Source organism: Melanerpes formicivorus, unplaced genomic scaffold, assembly GCF_026170545.1.
Source record: "Melanerpes formicivorus ecotype bairdi unplaced genomic scaffold, bMelFor1.0.p_v2 SCAF_269, whole genome shotgun sequence".
In the NCBI taxonomy this organism is placed as follows: Eukaryota; Metazoa; Chordata; class Aves; order Piciformes; family Picidae; genus Melanerpes; species Melanerpes formicivorus.
The window spans coordinates 255,667-282,741 of NW_027142621.1; the positions used below are offsets into that span (position 1 = coordinate 255,667).

Sequence of the window (27,075 nt, forward strand, 5' to 3'; positions counted from 1 at the left end):
ATCAGGATGAGGCCCTTGCCCAGCTCCCCCACGATGTGCTCAGCCAGGGCCGGGGGCACGTTCAGAGCCTGCCGGGGGGGGCGCACACACACACACACAGAGGCTCCGAGCGCCCGGGGCGCGTTACCGCCGCCGGCCGCCAGGGGGCGCTGCGCTCACCGGGTGCCGCGGCGTCGGTGATCAGCAGGATCAGGTCAGACATCTCCAGCACCCTCCACAGCTGGCGCCACGTCTGGGGAGGGGAGTCGGGGGGGTGTCGAGGGGACAGAGTGGGGATACAAACACCCCCCTTAGACCCCCTCCTTCCCCTTACCCCCCTCGGATCCTTTTTACCCCTCAGCTCCCTCCTTGCCTCTCAACCCTCCCACCCCTTAGCCCCTACCCCTTGCTATTCACCCACTCTACCCCCACCCCCTCCAACCCCTTAGGCCCCCCACTTGGACCCCCCCATACCCCTTAGCCCCCTCGGAATCCCCCTTCCCCCCATACCTCCCCCAACTCCCCCCAGCCTTTCCCCTTCCCTCCATACCTCTCCCAACCTCCCTGCCCCTCCTCTTCTTCCCTAACCTCCCCCAATCTCCCCTTCCCCCATAACCCCCCTGACCCCCCCAGCCCCTCCTCTTCTGCCCTAACCCCCCCCATCTCCCCTCCCCCCCCCCAACCCCCCCAGCCCCTCCCCTTCTCCCATCTCCCCCCACACACCCCAGTGTCCCCTCCCCTCCCCCCTCCTCACCTCCAGGTTATGCTCAAAGGGGGCCAGCCCCCCCGCCCTCCTCCTCCTCCTGCTGCTCTCCTGCCCCCCCCGGTCTGCCCCCCCCCGGGCCTCTCCCCCAGCCGCTGGAGGAAGGCTCCGAAGGCCTCTTCCTCCCTGCGCCGCAGCTCCTCCGGCTGCATCCCGAAGCTCCAGGGAGGCCTCCGGGGGAAGTCCAGGCCTGGGGGGAGGGGGGATGTCAGCAGGGACCCCCCCAGGGGAACCTTTCACCCCCAAAGGGCTGCTGACTGCTTCCCCAGGGCCCCTTCCCCCCTCCCCAGGCTCCTTTCCTGCTTCCCCAGGGCCCCTTCCCCCCTCCCCAGGAGCCACTTCCCACCCTGCAAGGCCCATTTCCACCTTTCTAAAGCTATTTCCTTCTCTTCAAGAGCCACTTCCCCTCCTCCTAGGCTCGTTTCCTGCTTCCTAAGAGTCACTTACCCCCTCTCCAAAGCCACTTCCTTCTACTGAGACACCACTTCCAAACCCCCCCCAAGGCTCATTTGTGGCTTCCCCAGGGCCACTTCCTTCTCTTTATGGTCCTCATCTGCCCCCTTCAGACCCTCCCCAGGCCCCAGCTGCCCCTTTGAGCCCTCAACTGCCCCCCTCAGACCCTCCCCAGCCCCCCAACTACCCCTTTGAGCCCTCAATTGCCCCCTTCAGACCCTCCCCCAGCCCCCCAGCTGCCCCTTTGAGCCCTCAACTGCCCCCCTCAGACCCTCCCCAGCCCCCCAGCTGCCCCTTTGAGCCCTCAACTGCCCCCTCAGATCCTCCCCAGCCCCCCAACTACCCCTTTGAGCCCTCAATTGCCCCCTCAGACCCTCCCCAGCCCCCCCAACTACCCCTTTGAGCCCTCAATTGCCCCCTCAGACCCCTCCCCAGCCCCCCAACTACCCCTTTGAGCCCTCAATTGCCCCCTTCAGACCCTCCCCAGCCCCCCAGCTGCCCCTTTGAGCCCTCAACTACCCACCACAGAACATCCCCAAATCCTCTGCTACCCTCTCAGGCCCTCAGCTGCCCCTCCCCAACCCCCAACTACCTCCTCAGCCCCCCAACTGCACCATGGAGCCCTCAATTGCCCTTCCCCAGCTGCCCCTTGGAGCCCACATTTGCCACCCCCGGGATCTCCCTCCGGTCCCGGTGCCCCCCCCGCCCTCACCGGGCCCATAGATCCGTTCGGGATCCAGCTCCAGGCCGCTCTTCGGGCAGCATCTCTACCACCTCCTGCTGAGCTCTCCGCCGCCGCCGAGCCAGAGCCTCAGCCCGGGGCCCCCCGAGCTGTAACCGGAACCTGCCGGGGTCGTGGCGGCGCTGCGGAGGCGCCGCCGCTGCTTCCCCTTCGTCGGCATCGCTGCCTCGGTCCCGGCTGCCGCTGCGGCTGCCGCCACCCGGCCCGGGGCCTGCAGGAAGGTCTGCGGAGGGAGCGGGGGGAGAGGGGAGGCCAGGCCGGCGCCGGTCAGGCTCCAGTGAACGCTGCCCCTGCCCACCCCCGCACAGCTCCGGTCAGGCCCCGGGGAGCGCCTCCCATCCCCCGCACAGCTCCGGTCAGGCCCCGGGGACCGCCTCCCACCCCCCGCACAGCTCCGGTCAGGCCCCGGGGAGCGCCTCCCACCCGACGCAATGCCCAGCCCAGGCCAGGCCCAGCCCGGTCAGGCTCCGGTTACCCCTTCCCGCCCCCCGCAATGCCCAGCCCAGGCCAGGCCCAGCCCGGTCAGGCTCCGGTTACCGCTCCCCGCCCCCGGCAGGGCCTCGCTCACCTCCCCGCTTGCGGTCGCGGCGGTCCCGGAGCTGCTGCTTCTTGCGCTTGGCGCTGAACGGCCGCTTGCGGGGCATGACGGGAGGTCAGGTGGGGAAAGCGGCAGCCAATAGGAGAAGTGAAAGGAGAAAGGAGGCGGGAGAAAAAGAGGGAGGAGCCAATAGGGAACGGAAAGGGGTGGGAAAGGAGGCGTGTCCGCAGAAAGGGGAGGGATTAACGGCGGAAGAGCCAATGGGAGAGGGAAAGGCCTCAGAAGAGGGCGGGATAAGCAAACTTGAGCCAATAGGAGGAGAAGGTACCGCAAGGAAGGGAGGGAGTAGCGCCGGAAAGGCCACAGGGAGAGCAAGTGGCAGCAGAAAGAGAAGGAGACGGAACTAACAGCTCTATGAGCCAATGGGAGAACAAACATTAGCAAAGGGAAGAAGGACAAACCAACAAGAGCCAATGGGAGAGCGAGTTGGCATAAAGGCACAGATGCAGGAGAGCCAATAGGAAAAGAATCCATACGGAAGCGGTAGAATGGATATAGGCGAGCGCCGAGAAGTGGAGCGCGGCCGAAGGGGCGGGATCAAACTGTGAGAGCCAATAAAAAGCAGGAAGCGAGTGGATGCAGGCGAACCAATAAGAACGAAATATCCCAGAGGGGGGCGGGGACAAGATGGGAAAAGCCAATGGAAGGAAGACCCTTCCCGAATGGGGCGGGACAAAACCTCCAGAGGGTGGGAGGCAGGGAGGGAGGAAGGGGGTGGGGGATGAGGAGGAGGAGAGAGGAGGGGGATCAGGATCAGGCGGAGCGGGGAGGGGGGGCTGGGATGGAGGAGAGGGGGACTGGGAGGATTAATCACAGCAGAAGGGGATGGGCGAACGAGACGAACCAATGGGAAGCCTCCTTTCGGCGGGCGGAGGCGGGACCATCCTCGGGAGCCAATAGGAATCCTCCTCCCCTCAGGCGGAGGCGGAACGCGTCCCTCCGCGCGAGACGCCGAGCGCGACGCTGCCGTCAGCTGGCAGTGGGCGGGCCGAGCTCTGCCAGCTAGCCAATGAGAAGCCTCGGCGGACCGGAAGCGGCTCGGCGGTGCCGCTGCGGGCCGGGGCGGCGTGACCGCGCAGGCGCAAAACTTCCCCCTGTGCCCGGCCATGCCGAAGGGAGCGCGGCCGGCGGCGGCCAAGCAGGAGGAATGGAGAGGGGAGGAAGAGGAGCAGAGTAAGGCCTCGGGGGGCTGGGGTGGGGGCTACCGGGGCGGGGGGGGGACCCGGGGACATATTCGGGGGGGGGGGGGGGGGACAGTAGGGGGGGGGAAGAAGTTCCTGGGGGAGGTGGGGGAGGGGAGGAGGTGAGCATGAGGCCTGGGGTGGGGCAGGAGGGCACCAATTAAGGCTCTTGGGGGGGGGGGGGTCGGGTCCTGATTAAACGTCTTGAGAAGTTTAGAGGGAGGAGGTACAGACCCTACAGGCTGCTGGGGGGGTGGGGTGGGGTGGAATTAAGCTCGGGGGCCTAATTAACTTCATTATCCTGGGGCGGGGTGGGGGGGCAGAGTAAGGCCCTTGGGGGAGGTTTAAGTCTTTGAGGGGGGGGTAAGGGTTTGGGGGGGGACCTTAGGATCCTAAGGAACCCAATGAACCTTCCTGGGGGGAGGCCTTAAGGCCCTGGGAGATGGCTAAGGCATTGGGGGGGGGGGTGAGGGTGGGGTCTTAGGACCCTAATTAACCAAATTAGTCTCCTGGGGGGGGTGATGTGTTGGGACTTAGGCCCCTGGGGGGGCAGATTTAAGTCCTTTGGGGGGGCTCTTAGGACTCATTAATGGAATTAAGCTTCTTGGGGGGGCAGGTTAAGACTTTGGGTGGGGGGGATTAAGGTCTTGGGGAGGGTTAGGAGCCTAATTAATGTAATTATTTTAGCAGGGGGAAGGTGAATAATTAAGTTGGGGGGGGGGGGGGTTTGTCTGAAGGTGCTAATTAACCAAATTAATCTCTTGGGGGGGGGGGGGGGGGAGGGGAGGGGAGGAGAATAAAGGTCTTGTGGGGGCACCTTAATTAGCCAAAATGATCATTAATCAGAGATGGTTAATTAATACAATGGCTTGTAAGAGGCAATTAATTGGGGGGGGGGAGGAGCTAATTAATGGCTGGGTGGGCTTCTTAATGCTTGGAGAGGTTAATTACCTGGAGGGGGGGCTAATTATCTGGGTGGGGGCTAATTACTGGGGGGTGGTAAGGTGCTTATGGGGGGGGATGGTTAATTACTTAGGCAGCTCCTTAGTGATTGGAGAGATTGATTAGCTAATTAGGGGATTGATTAGTGACTTGAGGGGGGAACTAATTAGTGAAGGGGTGCTAATTAACTTCTTTATTCTCCCCCTCCCCCCCCCCCCAAAGCAGCCCAACCAGTGAAGAAGGGGAAGAAGGATCGGAAGGGGAAGAAGTCGGTGAGGGACTCAACCTTTGACCCCTTGATCCTTCCCTTGACCTTTGACCCCTGACCCCATTCTGACCTTTGGGGTCCCCCCAAAAAAGTTCTTTGAGGAGTTGGTGGAAGAGGAGAAACCAACCCCCAAGGAGGCTCCCCCGGCCCCGGAGAAGGAGGCTGCCCCCCAGCAGGTGTGGTGCAAAAGGGGGTGGGGCTGAAAGGGGTGGGGTCGGTAGGGGGGTGGGGCTTAAAGGGGTAGGGTCGGTAGGGGGGGGTGGGGCTTAAAAGGGTAGGGCTGGAGGAGGAGGGGGGTTAAAGGGTGGAGTTAATGTGGGGGTTGGTGAAGCGGGTGGGGTTAAAGTGGGTGGGGCTTGAGGAGAAGGGGCTTCAAGGGGGAGGGGCTGAAATGGGTGGGGCCAATGGGGTGTGGCGCTTAAGCGGGTGGGGCTGGAGGAAGGATAGGCCTAGAGGGAGTGGAGGTTAAAGCAGAGGTGCTGGAGGAGGAGCTAAAGGGGGTGGGCCTCAAGGGTAGAGTTTTAGTGGGTGTGGTTGGGGGGTGGGCCTTATGTGGGTGGGGTTTAAAGCAGGCGTGGTTGCAATGGGTGTGGTGGGGAGGCAGGGGCCGGAGGAGGAAGGGCTTAAAATGGGTGGGGCTGAAATGGGTGGGGCTGAAATGGGTGGGGCTGGGGGAGGAAGGGGCTTAAAAGGGTGGGGTTGAAATGGTGGTGGTTGGAGGGGTGGGGCTTGAAAGGGCGGGACTTCAGTGGGAGGGGGCTGAGGGAGGGGCTTTAAAGGGGCAGGGCCAAAAGGGGTGGAGCTAGAATGTGACTGGCTAGAGGTGGAGCTAAAGAAGGTGGGGTGGGGTTGGAGGAGTGGGGTTTCAAGGGGCGGGGCTAAAGGAGGTGGGGCTTCAATGGGTGTGGCCAGGGGGGGTGGGGCTGCAGAGGGCAGAGCCTAAGCGGGGCATAGCCTCAAAGGGGTGGGGCTTTGAGGGGTGTAGCCTGTAGGGGCGGGGCTAAACCGGGTTGGGCCTCAAAGGGTGGGGCCTGGGGGGTTGGGCGTGGCTTTTCATGCTAATTAGATGCTAATTAAGGCCTTAAATTACCCCTCCCCCCGCAGGCCTCTCGCCGCAAGCGCGAGCAGCGGCGCAAGGAGCGGCGCCGGGGCGGGGCCCAGGCCGGGGGGGAGGACGAGGAGGAGGAGCTGAGCCTTCGTCTCCAGCAGCTGGCAGCAGCTGGCAGCGAGGAAGAGGAGGAGAAGGTGAGGGGGGGGGGAGGGGGAGAGGGGCTCAGGACCCCCAAACCCCTCCCCCCCTCCCCCTGCCCCTGATGCTTTTTGCCTTCCTCAGCACCGCTGCCCAAGAAGGGAGGGAGGAGGAAGAAGGTGAGGAAGGAAGGAAGGAGTAGGGGGCAGAGGGGATTGAAGGGGGGGGGGGAGTGAAAGGGGGAGGGGGTCTCTAGAGTTACGGAGGGACCCCAAAATGTTGGGGAAGGGGTTTGAAGTTGGGGGGGAGCACCCCAAATATCTGGGGAGGGAGGGAGGGGGGGGAAATGGGGAGGGGGGAAGGGGAAAGAGGGAGGGGGAGGAAGGAGGCAAAATTGGGCGGGGCTGAAAGGTAGAGGGGAGGGAGGAAAGGTTTTGGGGGGTGTCCCCAAAGTGGGAGGGGGGACCCTAAGATGTTGGAGAGGGGCTTTGGAACCGGGGGGGGGCACCCTAAAAAGAGGAGGAAAAGGGGGAGGGAAATGGGGAGGGGGAAGGCAATGGAAGGAGAAGGAGGAAGAGGAAGGAGACAAAATTGGGAGGGTGGTCTGGAGCTCAAATTTGGCGGCTGGGGGGGCTGCTGAGGGAAGATTTGGGGGTCCCCCACCCCCATTTCTGTGTCCCCCCCTCCAGGGTGGGAACGTTTTCGCTGCACTGAGCCAGGAGCAGAGCGAGGAGGAGGAGGAGGAGGAAGGCTCCAAGCCCAGCAAGGGGAAAAATAAGGTGGGGGAGGAAGGATCTTTAAGTGTGGGGGGGGGCACCCCAACAGCGAGGTTTGGGGGTGGGGGGCCCTGGGCCCTCCCCCAAAAGTGGTTTGGCTGTGGGTAGGAGGAAGAGGAGGAGAAGAAGAGGCCGAAGAGTCGCAAGGCCAAAGGGAAACGGCAGGTGAGGGGGGGGGAAAGGGGCTGAGGGGACCCCAAAATGAGGGGGGGGCACCCCAAAAGTTGGGGGGGGCTGATTGGGGGTGGCTCTGACCCCCTCCCCTTTCTTATTCCCTATCCCCTAGGGCAAAGGAGTGAGTGAGGATGAGGCCGAAGGCTCTGAGGAGGATTCGAGGCCCAAGGGGGGGAAGGTGAGGAGCTGGGGGGAGACCTCAGACTGGGAGCAGTTTGGGGGTGCTGGGAGGTGGGGAGGGGGGGGAATGGGAACGAGGCTGAGCTGCTCTTGAACCCCCTCCCCAGAATAAATTTGCAGCTCTGAGAGGTGAGGAAGAGGAGGAAGAGGAGGAGGAGGAAGAGAAAAGAAGGAGAACAAGAAAGGGAAGGAGGCTGTGAGTAGAGAGGGGAGGAAGGAAGGGGGGGGTGGGAATTTGGGGGTCTGGGGAGGGACTGGGATGGGGGGGCTGGAAGGAAGGGAGGGGAGTGGGATGGAGGAGGGGGATGGAATTGAGGGGGGGCTGGGAGAAAGAGGAAGAGGAATGGGGGGGCTGGGATAGGGGCTGGGAGGGAGGGAGGGACTGGGGGGAGGGGGGGACTGGGATTGGGGGGGATGGGAGGGAGAGTGGGGATGGGGGGAGGGGGGGACTGGGATTGGGGGGGATGGGATGGGAAGTGGGGATTGGACTTGGGGGGGGCTGGGAGGAAGGGGGGGACAGGGATTGAGGGGACTGGGGGGGGGACTAGGATGGGGGCCTGGGAGGGAGGAGGGCACTGGGGGGGGGGCTGGGAGGGAGGGACTGGGAGGGGGGAACAGGGAGAGGGGGGCTGGGATTTGGTAGGGGGGGAATGGGATTGGAGAGGGCTGGGAGGAAGAGGACAGGGATGGGAGGAAGGGGTTGGGGGGGGCTGGGAGGAAGAGGAGGACAGGGATGGGAGGAAGGGGTTGGGGGGGCTGGAGGAAGAGGAGGACAGGGATGGGAGGAAGGGGTTGGGGGGGGCTGGGAGGAAGAGGAGGACAGGGATGGGAGGAAGGGGTTGGGGGGGGGCTTGGAGGAAGAGGAGGACAGGGATGGGAGGAAGGGGTTGGTGGGGGGCTGGGAGGAAGAGGAGGACAGGGATGGGAGGAAGGGGTTGGGGGGGCTGGGAGGAAGAGGAGGACAGGGATGGGAGGGAAGGGGTTGGGGGGGCTGGGAGGAAGAGGAGGACAGGGATGGGAGGAAGGGGTTGGGGGGGGCTGGGAGGAAGAGGAGGACAGGGATGGGAGGAAGGGGTTGGGGGGACTGGGAGGAAGAGGAGGACAGGGATGGGGGAATGGGTTTGGGGGGGGCTGTGAATTTGGGGGTGGGGGGACTAGGATTGGGGAGGGGAGGGGGTGGAATTAAGGGGGTGCTGGGAGGGAGGGGAACAAGGATGGAGTGGGGAGGGGGGACTGGGCTGGGGGGGGTGGACTGGGAGGGCTGGGAAGAAGGAGGGGACAGGGAGTGGGGGCAGTGGGAGGGGGGACTTGGGGGGCTGGGAGGGGGGACTTGGGGGGTGCTGGGAATTTGGGGTGAGGTTACTGAGGACTTTTGGGGTGCAAATAGGTCCGGGGGGGCTCCTGCTTGGAGGTCCTGGGGGGGGGGGGGGGAAGGCTGTGTGTCAGCTTCTCTGTGGCCCCCCCCTAGGAGGCTGAGGGGGAGGAGGATGAGGAGGAGGTGAGGAAGGCTGAGCCTGACCCCAAGGTCAGCAAGAAGGAGAAGAAGAAGCTGAAGAAGCAGGCAAGGAACTGGGGGGGCCCAAAAATGGGGGGGTCCCCAAGATGGGGTCTGGGGGGTGGAGGGGGACCCAAGAAGGAGAGGTGGGGGTGAGGGAGGACCCCAAAGGAGGGACCTGGGGGGAGGGGGGACCCCAAAAAGAGAGATGTGAGGGGGGGACCCCCAAAGGGGGGAGCCCACTGGGGGACATGGGGGTGAGGGGGGACCCCAAAGGGGGGACCTGGGGGGAGGGGTGCCCCAAACAGGGGGTCCATGGGTGTGGGGGGTCTGGGGAGCAGGGCTTAACCCCATGAGAATGTTTGTCTCTAGTAGGTGGAGCTTGTGTATAAGGGGGTGGAGCTCCCTTCTAGGGGGTGGAGCTTGCTCCTGAGGGGGTGTGGCTTGAGCTCCCCCCTCCCCCTTGTGCTTCTCACGCAAAGAACTGAGGGGAGAGACCCCCAAACTGGGGGCCTGGGGGTGGGGGCTGCTGGGCGGGGCTTAACCCCCAAGGGGGTGGAGCTTGTGCCCAGGGGGTGGAGCTTGTTCCTAAGGGGGCGTGGCTTGAGCTAGCCTCTCCCCTTTGTACCTTCTGGTAGCTGCAGTAGAAGGCAGCGACCTGGGCAGGGACCCCAGGAGTGGGGAGGGAGGACCCCAAAAGTGGGCTGGGGGGGTGGGGGTTGCTGGGTGGGGCTTGATCCTCAAGGGGGCGGGGCTTGTGCCTAAGGGGTGGAGCTTGCTCCCCAAGGGGGCGGGGCTTGCTCTAACCCCTCCCCCTTCCTGCCCTCCCCCAGCTGGAGTACGAGCGCCAGGTGGCCACCATCAAGGCGGCAGCGGCGGCCGGGGACAGCGACTTCTCCGTGTCCCAGGCTGAGCTCTCCTCACGCCAGGCCATGCTGGAGAACGCTTCTGACATCAAGGTGAACCCCAGCACGCTCCTGGGGACCCCAAAACTCGCTGAGGGACCCCCAGATTCACCTGGGGAACCCCCAAAACGTCCCCGGGCTCGAGACGTCCAACGGGGCCTCGGGGAGCTGCAAAGTCTCTCTTGGGGCTCCTGAAAGCCCTTCTGAGGAGCCCAAAACCTCCCTGGAAAGCTCCAAAATTAACCTGGGGACCCCAAAATTCACCTTGGGACCCCCAAATCCACTCAGGCTCCCCCCCAAAACCTCCCCAACCCCTCCCTGCCCAGCCCCAGGACCTCAGACAGATGGCAGAGGGCTGCAAAGTCTCTTTTGGGGCTCTTCAAAACCCCTCTTGAGGACCCCAAAGCCCTCTTGAGGACCTCAAGATTCTTCTGGGAACCCCAAAACCTACTCAGGGACCCCAAAGTCCACCTGGGGGCCCCCAAACCGCCTCAGGCCTGGGCTGGGGGCATGGGGGTGAGGGTTCAAGGTCCTATGAGGAGGTTGAGGGGGACCACAGGGAAGGGGTTGGGGGTGGGGCTGGAGGGTTTGGGGGGACCCCTGGGGGGGATCCAGGGGGTCCTGAAGGCTTTGAGGGTGTCTGGAGGTTTGGGGGGGGCTTGTTGGGGGGGGTTCAGGCTGCTTGGGGGGGACCTTGGAGCAGCCTTGAGAGGGCTTTAGGCAACCACGAGGTCAGGAAACTGCAGGCAGGCCCCGGGATGGGACGGGGTTGGGCGGGGGGGAGGTTTGGGTGGAGGGGGGGGCTATAAAATGTAGGGGTGCCCTGGGGGGGGTCCTGCTCGTTCTGGGGGGCCCCTGCTGACCCCCAGCCTTTGGCCCTGAGCAGCTGGAGAAGTTCAGCATCTCAGCCCACGGCAAGGAGCTCTACGTCAACGCCGACCTCTACATCGTGGCCGGGCGCCGCTACGGCCTGGTGGGACCCAACGGGTAGGGCCTGGCCTGCCCCCTGCCCCTGCCCCTGCCCCTGCCTGCCCCTGGGGTGGGCCAGGAGGGGCTCCAGGCTCTCCCCAAGGCCCTTTTTGACTTCCTGTGGGGGTCCTGTTTGGGGCAGGAAAGGCAAAACCACCCTGCTGAAGCACATCGCCAACAGGGCCCTCAGCATCCCTCCCAACATCGACGTGCTGCTCTGCGAGCAAGGTGCGGACCGCAGCGCCACAGCGCCCCCTAGTGCATCCCGCTGCGCAACAGCGCCCCCTAGTGCATCCCGCTGCGCCACAGCGCCCCCTAGTGCATCCCGCTGCGCAACAGCGCCCCCCAGCGCCCCCCCAGTGTGCGACAGCGCCCCTAGTGCATCCCGCTGAGCCACAGCGCCCCCTAGTGCATCCCGCTGCGCCACAGCGCCCCCTAGTGCATCCCGCTGCGCCACAGCGCCCCCTAGTGCATCCCGCTGCGCAACAGCGCCCCCTAGTGCATCCCGCTGCGCAACAGCGCCCCCCAGCGCCCCCCCAGTGCGCAACAGCGTCCCCCGCTGCGCCACAGCGCCCCCTAGTGCATCCCGCTGCGCCACAGCGCCCCCAGTGCATCCCACTGCGCAACAGCGCCCCCTAGTGCATCCCGCTGCGCCACAGCGCCCCCTAGTGCATCCCGCTGCGCCACAGCGCCCCTAGTGCATCCCGCTGCGCCACAGCGCCCCCTAGTGCATCCCGCTGCGCAACAGCGCCCCCTAGTGCATCCCGCTGTGCAACAGCGACCCCCAGTGCCCCCCCAGTGCGCACCAGTGCCCCCCAGTGCATCCCGCTGCCCCCCCAGCGCCCCCAGTGCATCCCGCTGCACACCAGCGCCCCCCAGCACATCCCAGCCCCCACCACTGCGCACCAGTGTCCCGTAGTGCCTCCCCAGTGCATCCCCACTGCAGCAGCGCTCCCCCAGTGCATCCCATCCCCCCCCACTGCGCACCAGCGCCCCCCAGCCCATCCCAGTGCCCCCCACTGCACACCAGCCTCCGCCACTGTGCACCCCCCAGTCCATTCCAGCACCCCCCCAGTGCACACCAGTGCCCCCCCAGTCCATCCCAGTACCCCCCAGTGCATCCCGGCACCCCCCCAGTGAACCCCAGCGCCCCCTAGTGCATCCCAGTGCCCCCCCAGCACATCCCAGTGCCCCCCCAGCGCATCCCAGCGCCCCCCCAGCACATCCCAGTGCCCCCCCAGTGAACCCCAGCGCCCCCTAGTGTATCCCAGTGCTCCCCCAGTACATCCCAGTGCTCCCCCAGTACATCCCAGTGCCCCCCCAGTGCACCCCAGCGCCCCCCAGCGCATCCCAGCGCCCCCCCCAGCGCCCCCCAGCACATCCCAGCGCCCCCCACTGCATCCCAGTGCCCCCCCAGCACATCCCAGCGCCCCCCCAGCACATCCCAGTGCCCCCTCAGTGCATCCCAGTGCCACCCCAGTGCCCCCCAGTGCATCCCACTGCCCCCCCAGCACATCCCAGTGCCCCCCCAGTGCATCCCACTGCCCCCCCCAGCACATCCCAGTGCCCCCCCCAGTGCATCCCAGCGCCCCCCCAGCACATCCCAGTGCCCCCCCAGCGCATCCCAGTGCTCCCCCAGTGCATCCCAGCGCCCCCCCAGCACATCCCAGTGCCCCCCCAGTGCATCCCAGCACCCCCCTCAGCACATCCCAGTGCCCCCCACTACACACCAGTGCATCCCAGTGCCCCCCCAGTGCACCCCAGCGCCCCCCAGTGCATCCCAGCACCCCCCCAGCCCATCCCAGTGCTCCCCCAGCACATCCCAGTGCCCCCCTAGCGCATCCCAGTGTCCCCCCAGCACATCCCAGTGTCCCCCTAGCGCATCCCAGTGTCCCCCCAGCACATCCCAGTGTCCCCCCAGCACATCCCAGCGCCCCCCCAGCACATCCCAGTGCCCCCCTAGCGCATCCCAGTGTCCCCCCAGCACATCCCAGTGTCCCCCCAGCGCATCCCAGTGTCCCCCCAGCACATCCCAGTGTCCCCCCAGCACATCCCAGCGCCCCCCCAGCACATCCCAGTGCCCCCCTAGCGCATCCCAGTGTCCCCCCAGCACATCCCAGCGCCCCCCCCAGCACATCCCAGTGCCCCCCTAGCGCATCCCAGTGTCCCCCCAGCACATCCCAGTGCCCCCCTAGCGCATCCCAGTGTCCCCCCAGCACATCCCAGTGCCCCCCTAGCGCATCCCAGTGTCCCCCCAGCACATCCCAGTGCCCCCCAGCACATCCCAGTGCCCCCCCAGCACATCCCAGCGCCCCCTCAGCACATCCCAGTGCCCCCCACTACACACCAGTGCATCCCAGTGTCCCCCCAGTGCACCCCAGCGCCCCCCAGTGCATCCCACTGCCCCCCCAGCACATCCCAGTGCCCTCTCAGCGCATCCCAGTGCCCCCCCAGCACATCCCAGTGCCCCCCTAGCGCATCCCAGTGTCCCCCCAGCACATCCCAGTGTCCCCCTAGCGCATCCCAGTGTCCCCCCAGCACATCCCAGTGTCCCCCCAGCACATCCCAGCGCCCCCCCAGCACATCCCAGTGCCCCCCTAGCGCATCCCAGTGTCCCCCCAGCACATCCCAGTGTCCCCCCAGCGCATCCCAGTGTCCCCCCAGCACATCCCAGTGTCCCCCCAGCACATCCCAGCGCCCCCCCAGCACATCCCAGTGCCCCCCTAGCGCATCCCAGTGTCCCCCCAGCACATCCCAGCGCCCCCCCAGCACATCCCAGTGCCCCCCTAGCGCATCCCAGTGTCCCCCCAGCACATCCCAGTGCCCCCCTAGCGCATCCCAGTGTCCCCCCAGCACATCCCAGTGCCCCCCTAGCGCATCCCAGTGTCCCCCCAGCACATCCCAGTGCCCCCCAGCACATCCCAGTGCCCCCCCAGCACATCCCAGCGCCCCCTCAGCACATCCCAGTGCCCCCCACTACACACCAGTGCATCCCAGTGTCCCCCCAGTGCACCCCAGCGCCCCCCAGTGCATCCCACTGCCCCCCCAGCACATCCCAGTGCCCTCTCAGCGCATCCCAGTGCCCCCCCAGCACATCCCAATTGCCCCCCAGCCAGTCCCAGTAGCCCCCCAGTGCTCTCCCTGTCCCTCCCAGTTGCCCCCCAGTCCTTCCCTGTGCCCCCCAGTGCTTTCCCTGTCCCTCCCAGTTGCCCCCCAGTCCTTCCCTGTGCCCCCCACCCCCCCCCAGCCCCCCCAGCCCCCGCGGTGCGGTGGGTGCGGGGCGGTGTCGGCAGTGCCTTGCCCGCAGAGGTGGTTGCGGACGAGACGCCGGCGGTGCAGGCGGTGCTGCGGGCGGACACCAAGCGCCTGAGGCTGCTGGAGGAGGAGAAGAGGCTGCAGAGCCTCCTGGAAGGGGGGAGAGGACGCAGCTGCTGAGAGGCTGGAGAAGGTTGGGGCCAGCAGGGGGCACCACCCCGGGGGGGGGAAGGGCAGGGCAGGGGGAGCGGCCCCAGCCTGGGCCACCAGGGGGTGCCACAGAGCACCTCGCGAGGCCTTGAGGAGCTCCTCAGGGCTCTACAGGGCCACCCTGAGCTCCTCCCAAGGTCTTCTTGGACCTCCCAAGGCCTTGGAGGGACCTCCCAAAGAGCTTGAGAACCTCCTTGGAGGCCCTCAGAGCCACCTTGAGCACCTCCCAAGGCCTTGAGAACCTCCTTGGATGCCATTGGGGCCACCCTGAGCTCCTCCCAAGGTCTTCTTGGACCTCCCAAGGCCTTAGATGGACCTCCTAAAGTCTGGAGAACCTCTTTGCAGGCCCTCAGGGCCACCTTGAGGACCTCCCAAGGTCTTGGGTGGCCCTCACAAGGTTCTGATGGAGCTCCTAAGGCCTTCATGGATCTCCCAAGGCCTTGGATGGACCTCCCAAAGAGCTTGAGAACCTCCTTGGAGGCCCTCAGAGCCACCTTGAGCACCTCCCAAGGCCTTGAGAACCTCCTTGGAGGCCATTGGGGCCACCCTGAGCTCCTCCCAAGGTCTTCTTGGACCTCCCAAGGCCTTGGATGGACCTCCCAAAGATCTTGAGAACCTCCTTGGAGGCCCTCAGGGCCACCTTGAAGACCTCCCAAGGTCTTGGATGGACCTCCCAAGGTCCTGATGAGGCCTTGATGGACCTCCCAAGGCCTTAGATGGACCTCCTAAAGTCTGGAGAACCTCCTTGGAGGCCATCAAGGCCAACTTGATGATCTCCTAAGGCCTTGGATGGACCTTCTAAATCCTTGGGTGGAGCTCCTAAAGTCTTGAGTACCTCCTTGGAGGCCCTCAGGGCCACCTTGAAGATCTCCCAAGGTCTTGGATGGACCTCCCAAGGTCCTGATGAACCTTTCAAGATCTTGAGAACCTTCTTGGGGACCACCAAGGCCAACTTGATGGCCTCCTAAGGTCCTGCTGGACCTCCTGAGGTCTTCATGGACCCTCCCAAGTTCTTGAGAACCTCCTTGGAGGCCCTCAGGGCCAATCGGTGACCTCCCAAGGCCTTGGATGGAGCTCCTGAGGTCCTGCTGGAGCTCCCGAGGTCTTGCTGGACCTCCCAAGGTCCTGGTGGCCCTCCTGAAGGCATGGTGAGCTCCTCCTTCCCCTGGCAGGTGTATGAGGAGCTGAGGGCCATGGGGGGCGGCGGCGGCGGAGGCCAAGGCGCGGCGGATCCTGGCCGGGTTGGGCTTCAACCCCGAGATGCAGAACAGAGCCACCAGGAAGTTCTCAGGAGGCTGGAGGATGAGGGTCTCCTTGGCCAGGTGAGGAGGAGCAGGAGACCACCCCAGGGAGGAGGGCAACCCAGGCAGGAGGGCACCTGAGGAGGTCCTCCTGGTGGTGGTGGTGGTGGCCACCTCCCAACCTTCTTCCTTGGATGGAGATTACCTGAGGAGGTTCTCGGAGCTCCTGGAGGAGGTCACTCAAAGAGGAGATCACCCAAGGAGAAGGTTCTAGGACCTCCTGGTGGTGATGATCACCTCCCAACCTCCCTCCTTGGAGGAGGTCACCCAAGGAAGAGGTTCCAGAGTCTCCTGGAGGAGGTCACTCAAGGAGGAGATCACCCAAGGAGGTTCTGGGACCTCCTGGTTGTGGTCACCTGGGGAGGTTCTATGATCTCTTGGTGGTGGTGGCCACCTCCCAACCTCTTCCCTTGGATGGAGGTCACCTGAGGAGGTTCTAGGAGCCCCTGGTAGTGGTGGCCACCTCCCAACCTCCCTCCCTGGATGGAGGTCACCTGAGGAGGTTCTAGGAGCTCCTGGAGGAGGTGACCACCTCCCATCCTCCCTTCTTGGAGGAGGTCACCCAAGGAAGAGGTTCCAGAGCCTCCTGGAGGAGATCCCTCAAGGAGGAGATCAGCCAAGGAGGTTCTAGGACCTCCTGGTGGTAGTGACCACCTCCCATCCTCCCTTCTTGGAGGAGGTCACCTAGGACCTCCTGGTGGTGACCCCAAGCCCTTTCTTGGTGGCATCTGGCAGGGCTTTGTTCATGGAGCCAACCTTGCTGATGTTGGATGAGCCAACCAACCACCTGGACCTCAATGCTGTCATCTGGCTCAACAAGTGAGGAGAAGACCTCTGGGGGGCACCACTGAGGAGGGAGAGCCCTGGGGGCACCACCAAAGGGGGGATGGGGGTCTTCACACTTGGGTTGGAGGCCTCCAGGTTGGGTTGAAGGCCTCCAAGGTAGGGCTGGAGGCCTGGGAGCTGTCCCCAAGGTGTCTTTGAGTTGTCCCCAGCCTGTCCCCAGGGTGTTCCAGGGGTGTCCTCATGTCCCCAGGGTGTCCCAAGCTCCTCCCCCATGTCCCTAACCTGTCCCCAGGGTGTCCCAGGGGTGTCCTCATGTCCCCAGGGTGTCCCCCAGGCTCCTCCCCCATGTCCCTAACCTGTCCCCAAGGTGTCCCTGGGGTGTCCTCATGTCCCCAAGGTGTCCTTGTGGTGTCCCCAGCCTGTCCCCAAGGTGTCCCTGGGGTGTCCCCACGTCCCCAGGGTGTCCCCAAGCTCCTCCCCCATGTCCCCAGGGTGTCCCCAAGCTCCTCCCCCACGTCCCCAGGGTGTCCCCAGGGTGTCCCCAAGCTGTCCCCTGCCTGTCCCCAGCTACCTGCAGGGCTGGAAGAAGACTCTGCTGGTGGTGTCCCACGACCAAGGCTTCCTGGACGATGTCTGCACAGACATCATCCACCTCGACTCCCAGCGCCTCTTCTACTACAGGGGCAACTACAGTGAGCAGGGGAGCGGAGGGAGGGGAGGGGGGGCCTGAATTAGGGCCTTCCCTGGGGCCCTTGACGAGCGTCTGGGGCCTCTCCCCTCCCCGGGCAGTGACCTTCAAGAAGATGTACCAGCAGAAGCAGAAGGAGCTCCTGAAGCAGTTCGAGAAGCAGGAGAAGAAGCTGCGGGACCTGAAGGCCGGCGGCAAGTCCACCAAGCAGGCGGTGAGGGGAGAGGGATCCCCTGCTGGGATCTGCCGCTGGGATCCGCCGCTGGGATCCGCCCCAGGGGCTCTGGGGTCCTGCTGAGAGCCACAGCCTGGGCTCCTCACACCCTCCCTTGGGATCCCTACGCCACAGGGGCAGGCTTCACTGCTGGGATCGAGTGGGATCCACTCCTGGGGATCCACTCCTGGCTACCCCAGTGGCTCTCATTTCTATTCTGAGCTCTGGCCTGGGGTTTTCAGTCCCTCAAGGGCTCCCCTGGCCACAGGACCTGGCTTCACTGCTGGGATCGAGTGGGATCCACTCCTGGGATCCACTCCCTGGGGATCTACTCCTGGCTACCCCCATGGCTCTCATTTCTCTTCTGACCTCTGGCCTGGGGTTTTCAGTCCCTCAAGAGCTCCCCTGGCCACAGGACCTGGCTTCACTGCTAGGATCGAGTGGGATCTACTTCTGGGATCCACTCCTGGCTACCTCTGTGGCTCTCATTTCCATTCTGACCTCTGGCCTGGGGTTTTCAGTCCCTCAAGGGCTCCCCGGTCACAGGACCTGGCTTCACTGCTAGGATCAAGTGGGATCCACTCCTGGGATCCACTCCCTGGGGATCCACTCCTGGGTGGGATCACTGTTGGCCACCTCCGTGGCTCTTGTTTCCAACTGAGGTCCACAGCCTGGGGTTCTTCGCCCCACCAGGGACACAGGGGCTGGCTTCACTGCTAGAATCTAGTGGGATCTACTCCTGGGATCCACTCCCACTCCTTTTGATCCACTCCCTAGTGGGATCATCACCACTCCCCAGTACCTCTTGATCCCCACTTCAACCCCATCCATCCCTTTGCCTCCCAGGGTAAGATCCACTACAGGGATCTATAGAGATCCACTCCCTTGGGATCCGCTCCCTAGTGGGATCACCACCACTTCCCAATCCTCTTGAGCCCCACTTCAAGCCCCGACCCTCCAGGCATCCATTTGTCACACTTCTGCTGTCCCAGAGCAGGATCCACTGCAGGGATCTAGAGTGATCCAGCAGGGATCACACCCCCACCCCCCCCAATACCTCTCGATTCCCCTATCCCTCCAGGCATCCCTTTGCCACTCTAAACTGCCTCCCCAAAGCAGGATCCCCTCCAGTGATCTAGTGTGATCTAGCCTGGTCTGGTGTGATCCACTGTGATCTAGCAGCCAGCTCCCTGCACCCAGCCCTCCCTCCCCTCCTCCAACCCTTCCCCCTCAGCTCCCGCCCCGCGCCAGGGACCTCCCCTCAAGCTCAGGGCGGGGGGAGGCTCCCCTGAGTGGCTCCCCTGAGTGGCTCCCCTGAGTGGCTCCCCTGAGTGGATCCCCTGAGTGGCTCCCCTGAGTGGCTCCCCTGCTCCCCGCTCAGGAGAAGCAGACGAAGGAGGCCCTGACGAGGAAGCAGCAGAAGTGCCGGCGGCGGACGGCGGCCGAGGAGGCTGCGGAGGCCCCAGAGCTGCTCAAGAGGCCTCGAGAGTACTGCGTCAGATTCACCTTCCCCAACCCTCCCCCCCTCAGCCCTCCCATCCTCGGCCTCCACGGTACTGGGCGGGGCTGGGCGGGGCTGGGAGGGGCTGGGAGGGGACTGGGAAGGTGTGGGAGGGACTGGGAGGGGATTGGGAGGGACTGGGAGGGGACTGGGAAGGGGGCTAGGAGTGGCTGGAGAGGGTTTGGGGTGGGGATTTGTGAGGGTTGGGGGTCCCTGGGGGGCACTTTTGGGGGGCTGGGGCTAGCTGGGGGTCTTTGGGGGGCTCCCTGTGGGGGGGCTCCCTTTTGGGGGATCCCTATGGGGTCCCCACTGAGGGGGGTGGGTGGGGGGTGGGTGTGCTGCTGAAACTCACTTCTGGGGGGGGCCCCACTCTGATGCCTAAGGGAACCTTGGGGGTGGACTTGTGGGGGGGCTCCAGTGGTTATTCTGGGGGGGGTGTCACCCAAATTTTAGACCCCCCAACCCCTTCCCCTCCCCAGGAGTGGATTTTGGCTACGAGGGCCAGGAGCTGCTCTTCAAGAACCTGGACTTTGGCATTGATATGGAATCCAGGGGTGAGCCACCCCCACCCCTCCCCCCCAAAAAAGTCACCCCAGAAGCCCTGGGGGGGTCCCTCAGACCCTTTCTTACCCACCCCCCCCCTTTTTTGGGGGGGTTCCCCCCCCAGTTTGCATCGTGGGCCCCAATGGGGTAGGGAAGAGCACTCTGCTGCAGCTCCTGACTGGGAAGCTCACACCGGTGAGGGGGGACCCCAAAAAGGGCTCAGGATTGGGAGGGGGGCACCCCAAAAGTGTGCTGAGGGGGTTGGGGGTGGGCTGGGGGTGATTTGGGAGCCCTGGGCCCCACTTGTGGGGCAGCTGGGGGTGGTTGGAGGAGAATTTTGGGGGGGGTAGGGGTGGGTTGGACGTCCCTGGGGGGTTGGTTTTGGGGGGGCTGGGGAGGGGGTTTGGGGAGGATTTGGAGGGGCTGGGGGAGTTCTGGGGTCCCTGGGGGGGCAGTCTTAGCCCCTCCCCCCCCAAGGGCACTGGGAGGTGGTTTGGGGCCTGGGGGGGGCTTGGGAGAGGATTGGAAGGGGGGCAGGGGGTTGGGAGGGGGTTTAGGGTCCCTTGGAGGTGATTTGAGGTGGGCTGGGGGGGGTTAGGGAAGGATTTAGGGGGGGCAGGGTTGGTTTGGGGCTCCCTGGGGGGAAAGGGTTGGGACAGGATTTGGGGGGGGCTGGGGGTGCTTGGGGAGCCGTTTGGGTGTGTCCTTGGAGCTTGGGGAGGTTTGGGGGTGCCCAGGGGTCTGGGGTGGGGGTTGGGGACCCCCCCAAGGCTGCAGCCCCTCCCCCAACCTGGGTCCTTGTTGCAGACTCGAGGTCAGATGAGGAGAAACCATCGGCTGGTGAGAGGGGAGGGATGGGGGGGGGGGGGGAGGGGAGTAGGTGTGTCCAGAAGGGGCGGGGCTTGACAATGGGGGTGTGGCCTGAGGGCTGGGTGGAGCTTGCAGAGAGGGAGGGGCTGTGGTAAGGAGCAGAGGTTGTGGCTGGGAGGGGCTGCAGAGGTTGGGGGTGGGGCTTGTGGAGTGGGCAGGACCGGAAGGGGAGGGGCATGGCTATGGGGGTGTGGCCTGTGGGGTGGGTGGACCTTGGGGAGGGGAGGGGCCTCAGCAAGGGGCAGAGGTTGGGGCTGGGAAGGGCTCTTTGAGGACTACCAGGAGGGGCTCAAGGAGGGGGGGATTGGGTTTAACCCTTGTGGGTGTGGTCGCTGGGCGTGTCCTCGACCCCATCCTTTAACCACACCCCCTGACCCCTCCCTTTGCTCTCTGGCTCCCCCTGGCGGCAGCAAATCAGCTTCTTCCACCAGCAGGGAGGGGAGGGAGGAGGAGGAGAAGGTTGGGGTTAACCCATGTGGGCGTGGCTGCTGGGCGTGTCCTTGAGCCCCACCCCCTAACCCCACCCTTCCCTTGGCTCCCTGGCTCCCCCTGGCGGCAGAAAATCGGCTTCTTCAACCAGCAGGCGGCGGAGCAGCTGCGGCTGGAGGAGACGGCGGCGGAGTACCTGCAGCGCAGCTTCAACCTCCCCCACCAGGACGCCAGGAAGTGCCTGGGGAGGTTCGGCCTGGAGAGCCACGCCCACACCCTGCAGATCGCCAAGCTCTCGGGTGAGGGGGCGGGGCTGCGGGCCGGCAGGGGCGGGGCTGAGGTCGGAACCGGGAGGGGCGAAATGCCATAAGACCGGGGGGGGGGGGGGGCCTAATGTGGGGAGCAAAGAGGGGTGGGAGGGGAAGGGAAGGGGTTAGAGGGGTGGTGGAGGGGTGGGGTTAAGGCAGGAAGAGGCGGGGCTTAGAGCCGGAAGGGGCGGGGCTAAGGTGGGAAGGGGAGGGGCTTAACGTCAGAAGAGGGTGGGGCCTAAAGTGGGGAGCAAATGGGGGTGGGAGAGGAAAGGAAGGTGTTCAAAGGGTGGAGGGGTGGGGTTGAGACAGGAAGAGGCGGGGCTTAGAGCCAGGAAGGGTGGGGCTAAGGGTGGGCAGGGTCTAAAGTGGGGAGTAAAGAGGGGTGGGAAGGTAAAGGAAGGAGTTAAAAGGGGGCAGGGGTGGGGAGGGGCAGGGCTTAAAGCCAGAAGGGGCGGGGCTAAGGCTGGAAGGGGCGGGGCTAAGGCTGGAAGGGGAGGGGCTTAGAGTCAGAAAAGGGCAAGGCCTACAGTACAGAACAAGGAGAAATGGGAAAGGACAAGAAAGGGTTGGGAGTCTGGGAAGGAGTTTAAAAGGGTGGGGTTAAGGCAGGAAGAGGTGGGGTTAGTACAGGAAGAGGTGTGGCTAAGGCTGGGAGGGGCGGGGCTAGTGTGTGTGGGAGCCAATGAGGAGTGAGGGTTGGGAGGGAAAGGGTTGGGGGGGTGAAGGGAAGGGGTTGGAGGGATGTGGGAAAAGTGAAGAGGGGTTAAGGGGGAAGGGGCGGAGTTTAGGTGGTGGGCGTGGTCTGGGCATAGGCTGTGGTTGACGTCCGGGGGCGTGGTCGCTGTCTGTGGGCGTGGCCAACAAGATGGCACTCACACTTCGAGATGCCTGGGAAGGGAAAAGCTGCAAGGGGGCGGAGCCTCTTTGCTAAGGGGCGTGGTTAACAGCGAGGGGGCGGTTCTTGGCAAGAGGGGGGTGGGGCTTCCTCCCTAAGCCCCGCCCCTTTCCTGCAGGCGGGCAGAAAGCCAGGGTGGTGTTCGCTGAGCTGGCCTGCAGGGAGCCTGATGTCCTCATCCTGGTGAGCTGGGCGGGGGGGGGTGGGGTCAACCCCCAAAGGGCGTGGCCCTAGCAGTGGGCGTGTCACATGAAGGGGCGTGGCCTTCCTTAACCCCCTTCCCCTCCAGGATGAACCAACCAACAACCTGGACATCGAATCCATCGACGCCTTGGCCGATGCCATCAACGAGTACCGGGGAGGTGAGGGGGGAGGGGCCGGCGGGGGGGCTGGGGCGGGGCGTGGTGACATCATCGGTGACATCACTCTGACGCCCCGCCCCGCCAGCTGTGATCGTGGTGAGCCACGACGCCAGGCTGATCACCGAGACCAGCTGCCAGCTGTGGGTGGTGGAGGAGCAGGGCCTGAGCCAGATCGACGGAGACTTCGACGACTACAAGCGCGAGGTGCTGGAGGCCCTGGGTGAGGTCGTCGTCAACAGGCCCCGCCCTGACGCCTAGGGGGCGCTCTGGGGGCTTCAGGGGGCCTTGGGGACCCTCCCCAGCCCCCCCAAAAAATAAATCCCAGCTGGAAATAATAAAGAGGAGGAGCAGAGCACTGAGGCTTGCTGGGGGAGGGGGGAGGGGGTGCTGGAAGGTGGCTGTGGGCACCACCAGCAGCAGTGGGCACCACCCGTAAGTACCAGTGAGCACCAGTAAGGGCAGTGGACACCACCAGTAGGGGGCAGTGAGCACCACCAGTAGGGGGCTAGTGGAAACCACCAGTAAGGGGGGCCGTGGGCTCCACCAGTAGGGGGCAGTGGGCACCACCAGTAGGGGACAGTGGGCAGCACCAGTAAGGGGGCAGTGGTCACCCCCAGTTGGGGGCAGTGGGCACCACCAGTAGGGGGCAGTGGGCACCACCAGTAGGGGACAGTGGGCAGCACCAGTAAGGGGCAGTGGGCACCACCAGTAAGGGGGCAGTGGTCACCCCCAGTTGGGGGCAGTGGGCACCACCAGTAGGGGGCAGTGGGCACCACCAGTAAGGGGGCAGTGAACACCAACAATAAGGGGCAGTGGGCACCACCAGTAGGGGGCAGTGAACACTACCAGTAAGGGGGCAGTGAACAGCACCAGCAGGGAGCAGTGGACACCACCAGTAGGGGGCAGTGGGCACCACCGGTATGGGGCAGTGAGCACCACCGGTAAGGGGGCTGTGGGCACCACCATTAGGGGGCAGTGGGCTCCGCCAGTAGGGGGCAGTGGGCACCACCAGTAAGGGGGGCAGTGAGCACTACCAGTAGGGGGCAGTGGGCAGCACCAGTAAGGGGGCAGTGAACACCAACAATAAGGGGCAGTGAACACCACCAGTACGGGGCAGTGGGCACCGCCAGTAGGGGGCAGTGAACAGCACCAGCAGGGAGCAGTGGACACCACCAGTAGGGGGCAGTGGGCACCACCAGTAAGGGGGCTGTGGGCACCGCCAGTAGGGGGCAGTGGGCAGCACCAGTAGGGGGCTGTGGACACCGCCAGTAGGGGGCAGTGAGCACCACGGTAAGGGGCAGTGGGCAGCACCAGTAGGGGGCAGTGGGCACCGCCAGTAAGGGGCTGTGGACACCGCCAGTAGGGGGCAGTGGGCACCACGGTAAGGGGCAGTGAGCACCACCAGTAGGGGGCAGTAGGTATTGTTTAGTAAAGGAGCAGTAGGCACCACCAGTAGGGGGCAGTGAACACCACCAGTAGGGGGCAGTGGGCACCACTTGTAAGGGGGCAGTGGGCACCACAGTAAGGGGCAGTGGGCACCACCAGTAGGGGGCAGTGGGCAGCGGGCAGCGGGCAGCGCAGTAGGCTGACTGCCCCCAGTGGCCCGCAGTGTGTTCCAGCAGCCTTCTCCCTGCCTCCCAACGCCTCCCCGTGCCCCCCGGTGCCCCCCGTGCCCCACAGACCCCGAGGCTCTTTTCTCCGTTTATTATTAATGTACAAAATATACAAAAGGGGGGGGGGGGGCAGGCGCTGGGGAACCCCCCCCGGGCCAAGTTTTCACAGAAAACAGCGGCGGGCGCAGCCCCTCCCCCACCCTGCCCCTCCCCCGCGGCCCCCCCCCCCCAGACCCCTTCCCCACTCCTTCAGGCCCCTCCCCCTCCCCTCCCCCCAACCCCAGCGGCGCAGCTCCGGGCGGCGGCGACTTACATGGGGGGGGGAGGGGAAGGGAGGGGAGGGGGAGGGGCAACAGCAGCCCCTGGCGCAAGGGAAAGGGGGGGGGGGGGGAAGGAAATGGGGGAGGGGGCAAAAAAGGAGCCCCCTGGGGGGTAGTTTGGGGCTGGGGGGTGGGAAAGTTTCCCCCTCGCCCACGGGGGGTAGGTTTGGGGCTTGGAGGGGGGACACCTCCCCCCCTGTGGGGTGGTTTGAGGCTGAGGGGCAAATTGGGGGGGGGGGAGAGATTAATTGCCCCCCTTAGCCCCCCCCCCCACCCTGGGTTGTGTTATGCTGGGGGATGGGGCACTAAATACCGCCAAACCCCCCCCAGGGGTTAATTCACCCCCAGCTGGGGCAAGTCTACCTTGGGGGGGGGGGAATTTAGCCCCCCCTGGAAATTAGCTCCTTGTTGGGGGGTGGGATTTGCCCCCTGGGGGGTATTAATGTCCTAGGGGAGGGATCTTAGCCCTCTGGGGAGGGGGTGTCCAGCCCCTCCTTTAAAGGGGCATTTGCCCCCCCCCCCATAAGCAATTAAGCCCTGGGGGGGGGGGAGGGGCTTTATGCCCCACGCAGGGGAAATTGACCCCGGGGGGGGGGGATTTGTGCCCCCAAATTGGACTTTTTTGCCCCCTCCCCGGGAATATTTTACCCCAAAGGTGCCAATTTTGCACCCCCCAGGGTGGAAATTTCCCCCCCAGGCCAAATTTGCCCTGAGGCTGCTTCCTTTTGCCCCAGAAAGGGAAAGCTGCTGCCCCAAACTTGTTACTCCTGCCCCCCAGGGGGAGATTTTCACCCCCAAAGTGGAGATTTCTGACCCCACCCCCCCGTGGCTTCCTCTGCCCCAGTTTTGCCTTTCCTGCCCCACTTTCTTCTTCCCCACCTCACTTTTGGGCCATTTTTTGCCCCCTTTTTACCCTTTCCTTCTCAATTTTGCCTTTTTTCTCCCACTCTTCCCTTTTCCTGCCCCAATTTTCCTTTCTCTTCCCCTCTTTGCCCTTTGGGTTGCTTGGTTTTGGCCCCAATACCCTTCCTAGCCCCAACTCCTTCCTCCCACCCCCCCCAAGTTGTGCTTTTTTCCACCCCCTTTGCCCCTTTCCCCCTCTCAGATTTGACTTTTCCCCTCCAATTTCTCCTTTTTTGCCCCAATTTCCCCTCCCCCCCCTTCCCAGTTTCCCCCTGCCCCAGCGGAGCTTTCCCCTTTCCCCCTTCCCCTTCGCCGCCCTCCTGCACCGCTGCGCTCCGGCCGCCAGAGGGCGCTGCGGGGAAAGCTCCACTAGGGCTGGGGGAAGCCCCTTGCGCCCTCGGGCTGCCAGAGGGTGATGCCGGCAGGGTGCCAATGGGGCTGGGGGCAGCAAGTTCAGCGCTCAGGCCGCCAGAGGGCGCTGCCTGCAGGGTGCCATTGGGGCTGGGGGAAGCCCCTTCCACCCTCGGGCCGCCAGAGGGCGCTGCGGGAAAAGCTCCACTGGGGCCTGGGGCAGCTCCTGAAGGGCTGCTTCTTTTTGGTGGGACAGAGAGGGGGCGAGGGGGGAGCTCCAAACCCAGGGGTGGGGGTGAAGAAGAGGAGGAGGAGGAAGAGGATGAAGAGGAGGAGGAGGAGGAGGAGGCAGAATCCCATCGGCCTCACAGAAGCCATAAACCCACGGAGGGAGCGGCGCCAAAGTCGGAAGGATGGGGAGAGAAGGGATGGGGGAGGGGGAGGGTTTGGGGGGTGAACATAAAGGGGTGGGGGGTGAGGAGGAGGAGGAGGGGGGCAGGGAGGAAGGGGCTAGGGCAGGGGGGGGGCCGTTGACGCCGGGGTGGTAGAAGGCACAGTTGTTCTCGTACCTGCAGCTGCCCTTCAGCATGAAGTGGCGACAGACGGCGCGGCTCGACATGTCTGCGTGAGAGAAAACGGGGTGGGGGGGGGGAACCACACCCAAACGGGGGGGGGAGGGGGGGGGGAAGAGGGGTGGGGGGCAAAGGGGGGAGGTGGGGGGGAAGGGTAAACCAAAAACCATTGGGGCCCCAGTCAGGCGCCGGCGCTGCCCCCCCCCCCCCGACCCCTCCCCACCGAACCTGACCCCCCCCAGAGCCTCCCCTGCGGAACCAGAGCAAGGCTGGCGGCGGCCGGGGGGCAGGAGGAGGAGGAGGAGGAGCAGGAGGAAGGGCTGGGGGGCGCTATGGGGCAGCAATGGGCCCCATGGGGACGGCTGAGGGCCTGGCTTGAAGTGGGGAAGTTTGGGGCGGGGGGCTGAGCCCCACGGGTGGAGGGAAAGGAGAGCTGCAGGGGTGGGGGGCTTAGAGCTGGGGGGGAGATGTGGGGCTGGAGGGGGTTGTAGGGCTGAGGCCCACAGGGCTCTGAGCTAGGCTTAACTCAGATCTATGGGGCTGGCTTAGCCCCACAGGGCTCTGAGCTAGGCTTAACTCGGATCTATGGGGCTGGCTCAGCCCCACAGGGCTCTGAGCTAGGCTTAACTCGGATCTATGGGGCTGGCTTAGCCCCATAGGGCTCTGAGCTAGGCTTAACTCGGATCTATGGGGCTGGCTCAGCCCCACAGGGCTCTGAGCTAGGCTTAACTCGGATCTATGGGGCTGGCTTAGCCCCATGGGGCCCTGCTCCCTGTCCTCAGGTCTATAGGACTGAAGGTGGCTAAGGGGCTGAGCCCCATAGGGCCATGATCTAGGCCTAACTCAGATCTATGGGGCTGGCTTAGCCCCACAGGGCCCTGAGCTAGGCTTAACTCGGATCTATGGAGTTGGTTTAGCCCCACAGGGCTCCAAGCTAGGCCTAACTTGGAGTTGTGGGGCTGGCTTGGCCCCATAGGGCTCTGAGCTGGGCTTAACTCAGATCTGCGGGGCTGGGTTACCCCCATAGGGCCCTGCTCCCTGTCCTCAGGTCTATAGGGCTGAAGGTGGCTATGGGGCTGAGCCCCATAGGGCCATGATCTAGGCCTAACTCGGATCTCTGGGGCTGGCTTAGCCCCATGGGGCCCTGCTCCCCGTCCTCACCCCTCTAGGGCTGGAGCTGGTTGTGGGGCTGAGCCCCACAGCATCCTGCTCCCTGTCCTCAGCTCTATGGGGTTGAGGCTAGAGCTGGTCATTGGGGCTGAGCCCCACAGGGCTCTGGCCTAGGTCTAACTTGGATCTGTGGGGCTGGGTTGCCCCCCTTAGAGCCCTGCTCCCTG

General features: G+C 64.8%; 2 protein-coding genes across 2 annotated transcripts; one reads left to right on the forward strand and one right to left on the reverse strand.

The window, feature by feature from the left end:
- Window positions 1-3,253, reverse strand: LOC137458658 (guanine nucleotide-binding protein-like 1). The gene is made up of 5 exons (XM_068170012.1): window positions 2,506-3,253; window positions 1,908-2,160; window positions 734-932; window positions 160-232; window positions 1-68 (listed from the first exon to the last, which is right to left on the reverse strand). Exons 1-5 carry the CDS (start codon window positions 2,579-2,581, stop codon window positions 40-42), a joined length of 630 nt encoding a protein of 209 aa, XP_068026113.1. The 5' UTR covers window positions 2,582-3,253; the 3' UTR covers window positions 1-39.
- Window positions 3,254-3,508: 255 nt separating this feature from the next.
- On the forward strand, window positions 3,509-22,331 carry ABCF1 (ATP binding cassette subfamily F member 1). Its single transcript, XM_068170021.1, is given in 26 exon segments — window positions 3,509-3,708; window positions 4,881-4,930; window positions 5,019-5,102; window positions 6,031-6,197; window positions 6,831-6,894; window positions 7,000-7,056; window positions 7,178-7,243; window positions 8,714-8,806; window positions 9,574-9,699; window positions 10,532-10,632; window positions 10,757-10,842; window positions 13,922-14,025; window positions 14,027-14,062; window positions 15,252-15,275; window positions 15,277-15,401; window positions 16,116-16,199; window positions 16,734-16,858; window positions 16,956-17,068; window positions 18,450-18,621; window positions 19,049-19,123; window positions 19,237-19,307; window positions 19,920-19,952; window positions 20,542-20,710; window positions 21,736-21,800; window positions 21,907-21,979; window positions 22,065-22,331. Coding segments are annotated over 26 exon segments (2,403 nt in total). The 5' UTR covers window positions 3,509-3,641; the 3' UTR covers window positions 22,238-22,331.
- Window positions 22,332-27,075: the final 4,744 nt, after the last annotated feature.

What these genes read in the sequence shown, in the direction of transcription:
- LOC137458658 (XM_068170012.1), bottom strand. Translation starts at nt 2,581, where the DNA reads ATGCCCCGCAAGCGGCCGTTCAGCGCCAAGCGCAAGAAGCAGCAGCTC. An exon ending in CCGCGACCGCAAGCGGGGAG is followed by an intron (nt 2,161 to 2,505) that starts GTGAGCGAGGCC and finishes CTCCCTCCGCAG; the next exon opens with ACCTTCCTGCAGGCCCCGGG. An exon ending in CCTTTGAGCATAACCTGGAG is followed by an intron (nt 233 to 733) that starts GTGAGGAGGGGG and finishes TCCCCTCCCCAG; the next exon opens with ACGTGGCGCCAGCTGTGGAG.